Below are 12,106 nucleotides of genomic sequence, written 5' to 3'. Positions count from 1 at the left end.
TAGTCATCATGAAAATACAATACAGTAAAATTAACAACTAATTACAATGGGGATATAACAGGCCTTGGGCCGAATTATGTCTATTTTGCCATATGCAGAGCATTATGCAGTGAAGCACAGACAAAAATATGTGTTTTGTCTGTTGTTTGTCTTCTCTAAATATCAGTATTTAATAAATAATCACGTGGTGTAACATCTTTACTTTTTAAATCTCTTTTGCATATTTGCTGTTCATTCATTCCAGAATTATTTGTGTTGATAGCCTTATGTAGCAGCCATCATGGTCTCAACAAAACCTCCAGAACAGGTTGAATATACTTTTTTTTTTTTAAAAAAAAAAGAAAAGAAAAAGAAGAAAAAGTACTTAGCATGGTGCTTCATAGATTTATTAGTCTAGGCTTCACTTAAGCTGGATAAAAATTCTCTTTAAAATCCTCCAGGACCGAGGAGTATTGAAGTCCCCATTTGCTTTTCATGACTGTTCACCCAAGGAGGCATCTCAAAGAATGAGAAATTCTAGCTGCAGGGGTGTCTGGGCTGGAAGCTGGAAGGATGGCCATAGCCTGTGTAATTATATCCGTTCTAGTCAGTAACTAAGTCATTTAGTTTTTGAGAGTATGTCATGTCAAGGTCCCAGTAACCAAATTCTACTTTAAAACTACCATAAATACAGCTCTAAAATATACTGTTAAATACTCTGGATTGATTACAGGAGAGAGAGATTTTCCTCTGGGCAGAAGTAATTGTAATCCTCACTATAAACCGGGGGCTTGATATGGCTCCTGCCTGTTTCAGTCAGAATTTCTGAACTTCTGATTGTCTTCATTTATTCCTAATTTATTCTCTTTACAGACTTGTAAAATCATTTAATCGAGAGCTAAAAATGAATAAAATATAATATTTGATTAAATTTTATTTTACTAACAATGAAAAATTGCTTGCTCTTTTTTCAGTTACGTCCCTTGGCTCATATTTGGAACACATTTTGGGCCACACCTGGATTCTGCAATAAGCTTTCTGTCGTATTCAAAGGGCCAGGCTGGGGACCAGGCAAACCTAGACTTGGCCTTCCTGAGGAAATCCCAGTGGTAAATAGAACATGCACAGGCTTTCAGTTTTGTGTAATTTACTTGGACCTCTTAATGCTACTGGATCAATGTTAAAAACTCTACACATGCTATTTTAAATTAGCAAATTAGCAGTCATAAAGCATAGGGGAAGATGAAATGGGAGTAGAAACTGAAGGAAATGAATGTTTTAGCTGTGGTTTTTTTTATTTTTATTTGAAGAAAAAAATATTTTTATTTATCTTTTCATTATTCATTTCCTAAAGAGATTTTCATAATTGTTCTATAGAGTACAGTAATTTCTGTTTTTCTTTTAGCTGTGTGTGTACACACAGAGAGTTAAACTGTCTCACACTAGGTAGTACATGAGTTTGACAGTCGATTATCTTTGTACCATTACCCATGTCCCTAAATCTTTTTTGTGTTTGTAAGTGTAAAGAATACTAAAAAATAACAGGCTGGAGCAGGTCACTGTTGAAGGCTATTATCTGTTCTTCTTCATACAGATCACTGGAAAAGAAGTTCCCTTCAATCCAAGTGTACCAGCTTATCTGAATTGCTATGCAGTTCTACATTTTGCTGTAATAGTGGACTTCTATACTGAACTTCTTGGTACTGTGACCGTAAGTAATTCCTATGTTTATGAAATAACGCCTCATGCTAACAGTAATATGACACACAGTGTATTTAAATAATAAAACATTGAGTAGAGGCTCTGCAGCCTGACTCATATCTTATTTAAACTCTTATAATAATAATAACTAGATTCTGTAAAAAGAATCAAAATATATGGCTAAATATATAATTAAATATTATTAAATATATGTTTATTAAACAATATTTAATAACCGTATTAATTGTTTACAGACGAATATGCTGAAGTTAAGCAATTAAATTAAAAAATAATAAATGTTCTATATAAGACCTATGTGGCTGCTTCATTTTTTAAGACCTTATGAAAGGAAAAATTTATCTACCTCAGTCTTGAAACTATGTAGGTTTTTAATATGCCAAGGTTGATCATATCTTTAGATGCCAACAATACTCAAGCTTTAAAAGAAAGATTGCAGAGGTCTTGCAGTGCTTACAGGTGGGAAGCTTGGTGTCAGCATGAATTCAGAGTTGGAGGAGCACAGACTCAGGACAAATCCTTCTTCCACTCTCGAACATACAACAGCATTGATAGAAATACAGCAAGTAGAGGCACATATTTACCACCTTTTGTTTTGTCTGATGGGCAAAACACAATGTGGTTCCTCCATGGATACCTGTCAGTCTCGAGGGTGATCTATGAGGCCATCTCCACCTACAAGAAGTGAGACGTTAACTGCTTCATGGCTTCACACCCTTCCAACCTCCTTTTCATTCTTCCTTCCTTGACAACACTTTCACTTTACTAAAGCTAAAATCTTCTAGTTATGAAGCATAATTTTAGTGCATCTAATATTCCCATGAATCAGTCAGAGGCGTACCAGAACACTACAAAAATCTATCAGTTTGATAAAATGCCCTTTGGCCACCTTCTTAAGCCCTTTGTAAGACCTCCTTTGTTAAAGAACAGTCTTGTTGTGTTTATGTCACCCACTTTGCCACAGGTCTGCTGTCAGGGTCCCAAGGACCCCCGGGTTCTTCAGCCTGTGCTCACCTGGACCTACCTTGTCCTGGCACACTCGCCCGGCATTCTCTGGCCCTTGGCCAGCGGTGGTTACTGTCCCCTGCCTACCTTGATGGACCCTGTGGGACAGCACCCTTCCTTCTGGGGCCGTGGCCCTGTCTGCTGCCTGCCCGCCCCTTCCCCGGGGAGCAGCCCCTCTTGCTGCACCTGCTTGCCCATGACCAACATGTGTGAACCCAGCTAAGAGGCAGATTTCTAGAATTAAGTCTCTTTTGCATATCGGAGTGTGATAATCCATGCAGGATTCCAGAGGATTGCAAAGCAGTTTCAAAGCTCTCAGAAATCATGTCCAAACGTTGACGTTTTGGTCTTCCAACTCAGACATTCCTCTTACGTCCCAGGGCAAGAGGGACAGGAGAAGGACTCTGCCTGCAATAATTTCTTGGGTTACGTGGCATCAGGCTTATAGCAGCTGCTGCACGTATGAGCTGCTACAGCCCTTTTTTTAATATTTTTAGTTAGATGTATTCTGAGTAGCACATCAGAATGATGCAATTCTTGAGAAAAGTTTACAGAGTGAGTATCTTACTTAGCATTCCTGATATAATATAAAACCTACCTCAAGCATACTCTTCTGATTATTATTAAGTTACTCTATACATTGCGCTCACCACTATAAGGGGTCACACTGCAACTGCAGGGATTTTGGAGATTGCTAACCCGTCTGAGGCTTAGTCTATTCTAAGAAATTTTTGAGGACAGGAAATTAAGCCAAAGGTATGGGTAAATATCTTCAATATATGCAAGATATACAGTATACATGATTGCCAATGTTCTTATATTGAGAAAAGCTTCTGCAAGATTTTTCGGATATGCTTTTAGATTCCTATATATCAGAAGCAAGTCATACGTGTGTAGGGATCTAGTGGGTGTTTTGGTTGGTTGGTTGGGTTTTTTTTTTGTTTTTTGCTTTGTTGCTGTTGCTTTTAGCAGCAAGAAGTAAGGAGTCTGCTCATGAGTTTTTTTCCTATTTTATTATTTTCTCCTTTTGCCTTTCTCTTGTGCTGGAAGGAAAAATTGGTGGTCCAAATTATTTTCTCTACTGATAGCTGCAGCTGTTTAAGAATAAGGAACAATGGAACTTAAAAAATGCACCCAAGCCCCAGATGATCATTAAATTTTTGCAGTCATGGAGGAAACATCCTGAAGATCCACCATTTATGAACTTATTTTAGAAAAACAACTAGAAAATTCTCTGCACAATACTGTGGAGTAATAAGGTAGTAAGGATAAGGAGAGCATGGGGGACCAGAAGCACCTCATCTCAGGACATAAACCTTCAGCGTGGGTGTAGAAAGTGCTGGTCCCAAGGCAGAGTTCCAGCATCACTCTGCAGTACAGTGGGGAAGCTGTCATGAGAAGGAAGCTTGTGTATGAATAACTTTACTTGGCAAAAATCTTTCCTCAAGATCAGTTTTCCACTACACTGAGTTATGAAATGTCTATGGATACAACTGGAACTTTCTGTCTGGCTATGAATTATGTCATAACTGTGGCATAGCTCCATAAATGGAGAAAGCTAACTGTTTTCCTCATTTTTAGGTATAAGTTCCATTTCATAATAGCCATAAGACACAGCACACAGCTATTACATTTCTCAAGTGATTACAGTTGCTCAGTGTTTGGTCTCATGCCCTGTAGAAGTGTTAAATTTCCCTATATGTGAAGAGCAACCATATACCTTCAGTCTGAATGACCTACATTTAACTTACGAAAAGAGCAAAACAAAAAAATGAACAAATATATATTTTCCACAGGAGAGAGCATACAGTGTTTGTTTTCTATATAGTGATCTGCACTACATCCAGAGAATAAAAGTTACTTCTGAGCTCTGCACATCTAGATCTGATCCAAAGCTCATTGAAGAAATGGGATTTGGATCAGTCCCAGAGAGAGTGCTAGGAGTGTAAAACAGCAGTACATTCAAAGCAAAAGTCTCATAGTTCCAGAGCTGCGTGTGTCACATAAATCAAAGTGAAGTGTACCGTAAACACGTTTCACAGTGTCTTTTTTATTGCTGATAGATACTGCAACATTTATTGTACTTATAATGCTATGAATATGCAAGCAGTTTCAATTAGATGAAAAGTAGTAAGTGATAAGATAGGTCTCTTGAAGTTGAGAACACAATTAATATATCAATTCATTAAGTACTGTATGTGGAATATGGCTAAGAATTTACAATTTTTTAAAGAATTATAAATTAAAATAAATACAAAGACAGGTAACAATACAAACTTCATAGCGTTGTATTAGCATTCTTCAATTGAATGTTCAAAGTCTGATATATGACAGCAGGACATCTGTAAACTTATGAAATGTGCTGACGTCCTTTCTAGCAGTTCTTTTGAAACACTGAACACATCAGGATGAGAAAATGCATCCATGTTATTCTTCAAAAGGAATAAAACACTCTGAGTTCTTTGAAATATAAAAGTCAATTTGGAATTTCAGTATTCATCTAAATACATGTTTGGAATGGTGTATTTCCTTTGTTAAAATGAAAATGAATTATTTTTTCATTACTAAAAACCATAAAATAATAATTCTGTAGCATTCAAAAGCCATGTAAACTTCTTCCCAAATTCTATAACTCCCCCCCCGCTTTTTTTTTTAAGGCTCCAAGATATTTTTAAAGCTTTCAATGAAATCAAAATCCAACAGAAATATTTTTTTTCTGTTTGATTGCAGCCAATAACCACATTGGAAAGTTGTGGCTGACTTGTAATTGGGGAACCTGCTGTGGTCCCACAGGCTCCTCTGTTTATACAAATACTCCAGTATATAAATACTCATTTTTTGCGTACATACATCCATGCATATTATGTTTAAGTGGAAGGAGGATGCTAGCTCTAATGACGGTGTAAAAGGCACATTCTTTTCACACTACAACTTGGAGTGTGTAGATTTAGTATATGATGTTTAGTTTAGTGATTTAACCCACTGACTATTTTGTTGATTTTGGTAGAGTGATACCTAGAAAATGGATGCCTCAGCTGCCAGCATCCACTTCGTAGGGTGATACATGTTTGAAAGTAAATAAAAGAATTAAGGCAGCATGTAACTATACCACTGGAGCTGTAAAGAGAAAGTTATGGAAGCAAACTAGTAATGCTAAAATTTATGCTACATGGCTGGTTTTCTAAAAGCTGTTATTCCTAAGTGGCATCGTGGTGTATTTCACCACAAATTTCTGGGTAGTCCTTGGCTAGGAGCACAAATGAGGGAACATAGATTTTTTTTCTGTATGTGAATATGGTGCGTGTATTTACAGTGGAGAGTAGCTTACACCATCTACCTTCATGGTTCCCAGTAAGGCTTTATGCCTCACCCTTCATCACTCCAGAAAGCTGAGGACTTAGGAAGTGGAAGGCTACAACACTGTACTCCAGCATTACAGTACCATGCATTTGTGTTAATCTGATGATAATGCCAGTTTGCAATTAACTGTGATCTGCGGGTTGTGCTTTAGAGTCCTTCACATTCTGAGCCACAGATGGCATTGGACCATAAGAAGTTTTACAAATAGGTAGTGTTCAAAATGTTCAAGTAGGAGAGTGTCTGAAGAGAAACGGAAATTGGCCTGAAGAACATAATCTGTAAAATACAATCACGCATGTCTCAGGTAGTTATTATACCAAAGAATTGCATGTAGCATGTTAACCATTCAGAGATAAAGGCTTGTTTATATTTGGGTTTGATTTTCTTAAATTATAAGGTTACTTCAATTATTTCTTCTGGTTTACTAACACACATTAAAATATATTTCTGTTCTCATTTTTTTTTCCTGCAAATCCATGTTTAAAGCTAAACTGCATTTTATTACATTTCTTTCAAGTTGTTAATCTATGCTTTTTTCTTCTGTGGTTAAATACATGTGGAGAGTCAAATGGTAACTCCAGGCTCCAATTTTGCACGTCTTATAGAAAATGTTTACGAGAAGTTTGTAGAGTCACACTCCAAATTCTTGTATTCAATCCTTTCTTTCTTTCTTTGCAGAGGGACAGTTGCAGTCTGAATTACAATATTGCACTGTCTCTAATATCAAGTTTTTCATTATTTCAAGGTCCATCAACTGCAATATAATAGAACAACAACAATAAAAATTGTTGTTGTTTCCTGAAAATATGTTGACTTTAGAAGAGTAATTTTTCATTTTTCCCTACTCTTCTGTAGATGGCAATTAAAATATATCTTTAAGCAAAGAAAAAAATCTTGATAGAAGTTATGAGGTAAAACACCACTAAAAATATAACACAAAAGTGTCTGCTTTGGAGAAGTATTTCAGTCATCCACTCAAATCCAGCCCTTAGTGTAAGAACCAAATTTAGTCTCTAGACTTGCTGTCTAGCTCATGGCAAGAAACAGATTCATTCAGAAAGTGCTCTTTCTTCACTGATTACAGAGAAAGCTTAGGTCAGTAACAGATTTTCAGGCACTTCAGTAAAGGTACTTAAAGGAAGGTAGAATGAATCAGCACCTCAGTGTTCTGAAACTGGAAGCACAAGGAATCCCGGATGCCTAGGACTTGGTGACTGGTTGTCTAATGCTAGCCAGCTCAGAAACGCTGGGAGGGCAGAAATGGGTGAAATCATGCAGCTCTCTTAAACTGGAAATTGGAGACACCCTTATTCATTCATAGCAGGTACTGTTCCATCCTTCCTGAAGAGAAATACTAGCATTTGTTCTCTCAAAACCATTGCATGTTCATTTGTTTTCCATAAAGTGTGATTTTAGCCATGTATTTTCATGTAGCTATTACATGACTTGGTTGAAATTTGAATATTCAGTCCTCTTTCCTGTCTAAGGAGCATACAAAACCTTATGTTCTTTTTCTCAGAATAGTGCCCTGCCAGTGTGGGAACATTATTAAGGCAGACTGTAGAAGCTAGTGCATTGCACTGCGAACTCAAAGCAAAATCAGACTCATTTGACCAGAAGCACTAGGTTTCAAGAAATGTGTAATTCTCCAACCTAGAAGTGAGGGCAGTCTCTAAGCATCTTGAATTCCAGTTCTAGTTCCGTGGCAAACTCCTTTATTAGACAAGTAACAATCACTGAAAAATTATGTCGAAGTATTTCTAAGAAATTTATGGGTGAGTTCCCTTTTGTCTGTGCCAAATCGTGTTTTCCTTTGCTCACTTCTTGAATTTTTGTATGACCCAGTTTCTACAGGAAGCTGAAGTGGGAGTTAAACTTACTGTGGCTACATGAGCAGTTTGAGAACTACTCGTTTTATTAAAGAGTCCATGCCTAATTTTATAAAAAAGCTCTGTCCAAAAATACTGTCACTTTTGTCACTTCAAAACAAATTGCTGTGTGTTAACAATGGGAAATCTTAAACTTAGGACAGCTGGGAGATTTTTGGATTCTAGAAACTAAGGTTTTCGAAAGAGAGCATCCTCAATTTAATCTTTTATTGATAAACTAAAACTTGTATCTGGAATTTGCAAATGTATTCCAAGTGATATAAATATTGATAAGGGATTATAAACCCATTGGAGCATTTTTTGCTTTCTTGACTTAAGTGAGAGCCTCAACACATAGCTGCTGTACTGAGTTCCCTGCAGGGTTCAATATCTGGCTCAGTATCCTGACTTCTATGGTGGCTGATAGCAGATGCCCAGGGTAAGAGGGTAAGAAAAGTGTAAAGAATATCTTTTCTCAAGGTCTGCGTATAAGTAGATGATCATGGTAATCATCAGTCTGAGGTTTTGTAAATTTATCATAAGGAGGGATAGAATAGATTGGAAATGTAGCAATGTAGTAATGAATTTGATCTGTCCTGTTATAAATCTGTGCAACAGAGTGGCTTGAGGTGTCATTTGTGAGGAGAGTGTTCTGGCTTGTAAAGTGGTGAGGCTGCTGTTTAACTCGCTGGTTGCTGGGACTGTGCTTTCTTTGTTCAATAACTGTTTGTTAAGGATATCTAAGTAGGTGCTTGTGATTCTTCAGTAAAACAACAGAAACCTGCCCAGCCTGAGTGTGTGGTTTGATGTGTTTTGCAAACATGGGCATTGTAAGTTCACACAGCTGTAAAACTTGAGAATATCCTCCTGTGGCCTCCCACGCTCACAGATACTTACCTTAGATCTCTTTGAGGGGTAGGGGCCACCACTGAAGGAAGGTGGGCATGTCACAGGGTGGGATTTATTGAAATCAAGGCAGACATTCGTAGATTTTTATTTTTCCAATGCTTATAGTCTTGAAGTGCAAGATTCTGTCTGTAAACCTTATTACTATTGAAGACAGAAAGGATTCCTGTAACTCAGCAAGATCCACAGCAAGATCCACTACTTTTGTTTTGGGGTTTTTGTTGTTTTTTAAATGAAAAAACAAAGGCTTTTCAAAACTAATATTTGAAAGGAAGTCAAGGAGGGAACAAGAAAACTGACTAAATATTTGATTTTCCAAGGCAGCAGTGTAGAATACAAAAATATTTAATAAATGAAAAGAAAAAATTCAGACTTCACAGTGAAAATAATTTCTGTTTTCCTGAGGTTTTTTTAAATATCATTTTGATGTAAACTTTAAGAACATACATCCTCATGCTGCTATTCATCCAAGGACTAACACACATGTTAGTGTTTAAAAGTGTTTCAAGTCGGATTGAAGTTAATGGTATGAGTTGAAGAGTTTTGCTGAATTGGGAACCAAGTGTCGAGTTGTCATGAAGGGACAACATTAATTTTGTTGCTTTTTAAATATGGCTATATTTTCATGTCATGTGAGTTCTTATTCTCACTAATGTATTATTTTTGGTATCCATTGGGATTCATAGATTACTATTGTAAAGACTTGGTAACATAAGATGAAGAGAAAGAACAGGACTGCTGGGATTTTTATCTAGAAATAGTTTTGTTCCCTTTTGGGTAAAGACGTAAGGGAATCAAGTAACTTCAGGAAAATACATAGTGCAGAAGGGAATATCTTAAACATTACTTTGGAAATACAGCATTTGGGAAACAGCTATAAGGATGGTTACTCCAGATGAGTGTGCTATCCAGAGCAGATATTTCTGTTGTAAAATTTAAAGTAACAAATTCCTTTAAAAGCAGACACTAACATCACTGAGTAAGCATGTTGAATCTACTGTTTTGTTAAAACTCTATTTCTTTTCAGAAAATTACTCTAAATGAATTATTTGTCTGCTTTTTAACAGATGTTATCACAGGGAATTATTCTCCTGAGAATTTGCTTTATCATTCTGTCCCTGACGTCTTTTGGACTACTTTTGGAGAACAGGCAAGAGGAAAACAACGTTTTATTCTTTGTTGGTTTTTTTTTCCCCCACTATCATTATGCATGATTAATCGTTATATGGAAATCACAAGCATGTAAAAAATTACAGTGATAAAGAAATACAGATACCCTGGGACACATATGTTGCTGTCTGTTGAGCAGAAAACAATGCATGAATAGCAAGCATCTAAACCCAGGAGTGTTCCCATAGTGATTAGTGTCTGTATCTTGCAGATTCTGCCTTGCAGAAAAGTTACAGGCAGTACCAAGCAGTTACAAGGCAGTTCAAGCTCAGACTGCAGTCGTATTCTGTCAGTCCTGTGTAGCATGCCGTAGGTGTCAGATGTACTGATAATATATGAAAAGCACACAGTATAGCTTAGAGTAGACCCAAAACTCATGTGAAAAAATGGTGTAGACTTAAGACTAAGTTTAATCAGTATGGATTCACATCAAATTGGGTCTTGAATACAGCAGCCCAGTGAGACATAGACTATGGAAGTAGTCCATATGGGCACTGTGACCCTACAGAGGAGTAAATAGCAGATACAGTTTCTTACAGAGAAACTATTTGCACTGCCAGAACAGAAACGTGGAATAGAAGCTTCTTTTGAGATTGAGGTGCCAGTCCCGCTTTGCAGCTGCTGTTCGTTATGTTTTCAGAAAGGAATACCTTTCACTTGTATGGACTGAATAGCTTATTTCAGGATAAGTAAAAATCTGTGAATATGGCAGATGAGTGTATAATTCACGGTGTTAGTAATGTGAATTAGTAAAAATTTACAGAAATATACCAATGAAGAGATTCTGAACTACTTATGTAGCAGTTTTCAGAATTTTGCCGTTGCTTTTTCTGCAATCAAAAGACAATAGCTATATATGCATTCACATTTGTGTGAGCTCATATATAGTTTATGAGTATGTGTGGTCTCACTGTCAGCAAATTCAGTGTTACAAGTCCATATAAGGTGGATACTATAGAAATTTAACAGTTAGATTAAGATAGATGACTTTATGTAAGTGTAGGACATCAAAGGCTATTTCTACATTCTCTTTTTCTCTCAAGTTAACAAAGAAGAAAAGATTGGATGTTAATCTGAATGACTTCCTGTTTCTAGGCCCAAAGCAGGAATTTTGGAAATCATCCGCTGCTTGGTCTTCATAGGTGTGTACAAACTCGGCTACATAAGGAGTCAGTTTTCTTATTTGGGCTATGCATATGAGGTAAGACGTTTATTTTTAAATGTCTGTGCTGATTACTGTAGATATTTTATCTTTTTAGAAAAAAACAGAAACATTACAAATTTTGATTTTGCTTCTTTACTTTTTATTCTAGTCTATGAGTAAAATATGGATTTTTTTCTTATCTTTTTAGTTCTCACTTTTTATGATTAACTTGTAAGAAAATTATTTGGTTTTGCTATAGAAATGCCAATTCACATAGGAAAAAAAAGTCAGGAAAGTGTATATTTACCATTTATTGCAAAATAATATATTAGTGGCTATATGCTTTGAAGAGAATAACAGAAATGTGTTGCTGAATTTGAATTTATTAACTCACCTTTCATGGGGTAAATCTGAAAATGCTTGGAGGATGGAAGAGTCTTAAATATAAAATACTTTGTTCTGTACATATACTGTACCTCAGAAGCAGATTTTTAACCATTGACAAAGACAGGATACTGGATTAAAGAGACCTTTGGTCTGATTAAGTATGGTTGTTGCTTTTGTGTTCTTAGAACTTATTTTTATCCTGTTTGTGACTTTTGCTTTTTAACCTACCTTTTCTTTTTTTCAGTACACTTGGTATGTCGTAATAACTTCTTTAATATTGTCTGAATTAAATAACACTGAATCATAAATATGATTCTGATCTGAATAACATTCCCAAGCTATCTAGTGCTGGTTTCCAGCAAAGATAGTTATCAGCACGGTTATGAACAGTTTACTAGACGAGTAGAACTGTTATCAGAAAGTTGTGTTTGGCTAAAAACCAGGAAAAAATGAACTAAAACAGTAGAGATTAACACTCAAAGCAAATTCAAAATGGTGCTGTGGGTCTGTGGTTCTTTTTTTTTTTTTTTTTTTTTTTACTTTTGTCTTTTTATCTGGGATAGGAAAT

The 12,106-nt window shown here is 36.2% G+C and overlaps 1 protein-coding gene across 1 annotated transcript in view; it reads left to right on the top strand.

Moving 5' to 3' along the window:
* Positions 1-12,106, top strand: part of AGMO (alkylglycerol monooxygenase) — a 188,475-nt gene that overhangs the window by 96,086 nt on the left and 80,283 nt on the right. The window contains exons 9-12 of the mRNA XM_086741669.1: positions 954-1,088; positions 1,574-1,690; positions 9,905-9,987; positions 11,103-11,208. Coding sequence (XP_086597795.1) covers positions 954-1,088; positions 1,574-1,690; positions 9,905-9,987; positions 11,103-11,208 — 441 coding nt within the window. The remainder of the gene's footprint in view (positions 1-953; positions 1,089-1,573; positions 1,691-9,904; positions 9,988-11,102; positions 11,209-12,106) is intronic.

This window comes from Chlamydotis macqueenii, chromosome 2 (genome assembly GCF_036417535.1).
Source record: "Chlamydotis macqueenii isolate bChlMac1 chromosome 2, bChlMac1.mat, whole genome shotgun sequence".
In the NCBI taxonomy this organism is placed as follows: Eukaryota; Metazoa; Chordata; class Aves; order Otidiformes; family Otididae; genus Chlamydotis; species Chlamydotis macqueenii.
Note: the sequence above shows the minus strand (reverse complement) of the source record. Positions and strands in the feature narration are given on the sequence as shown.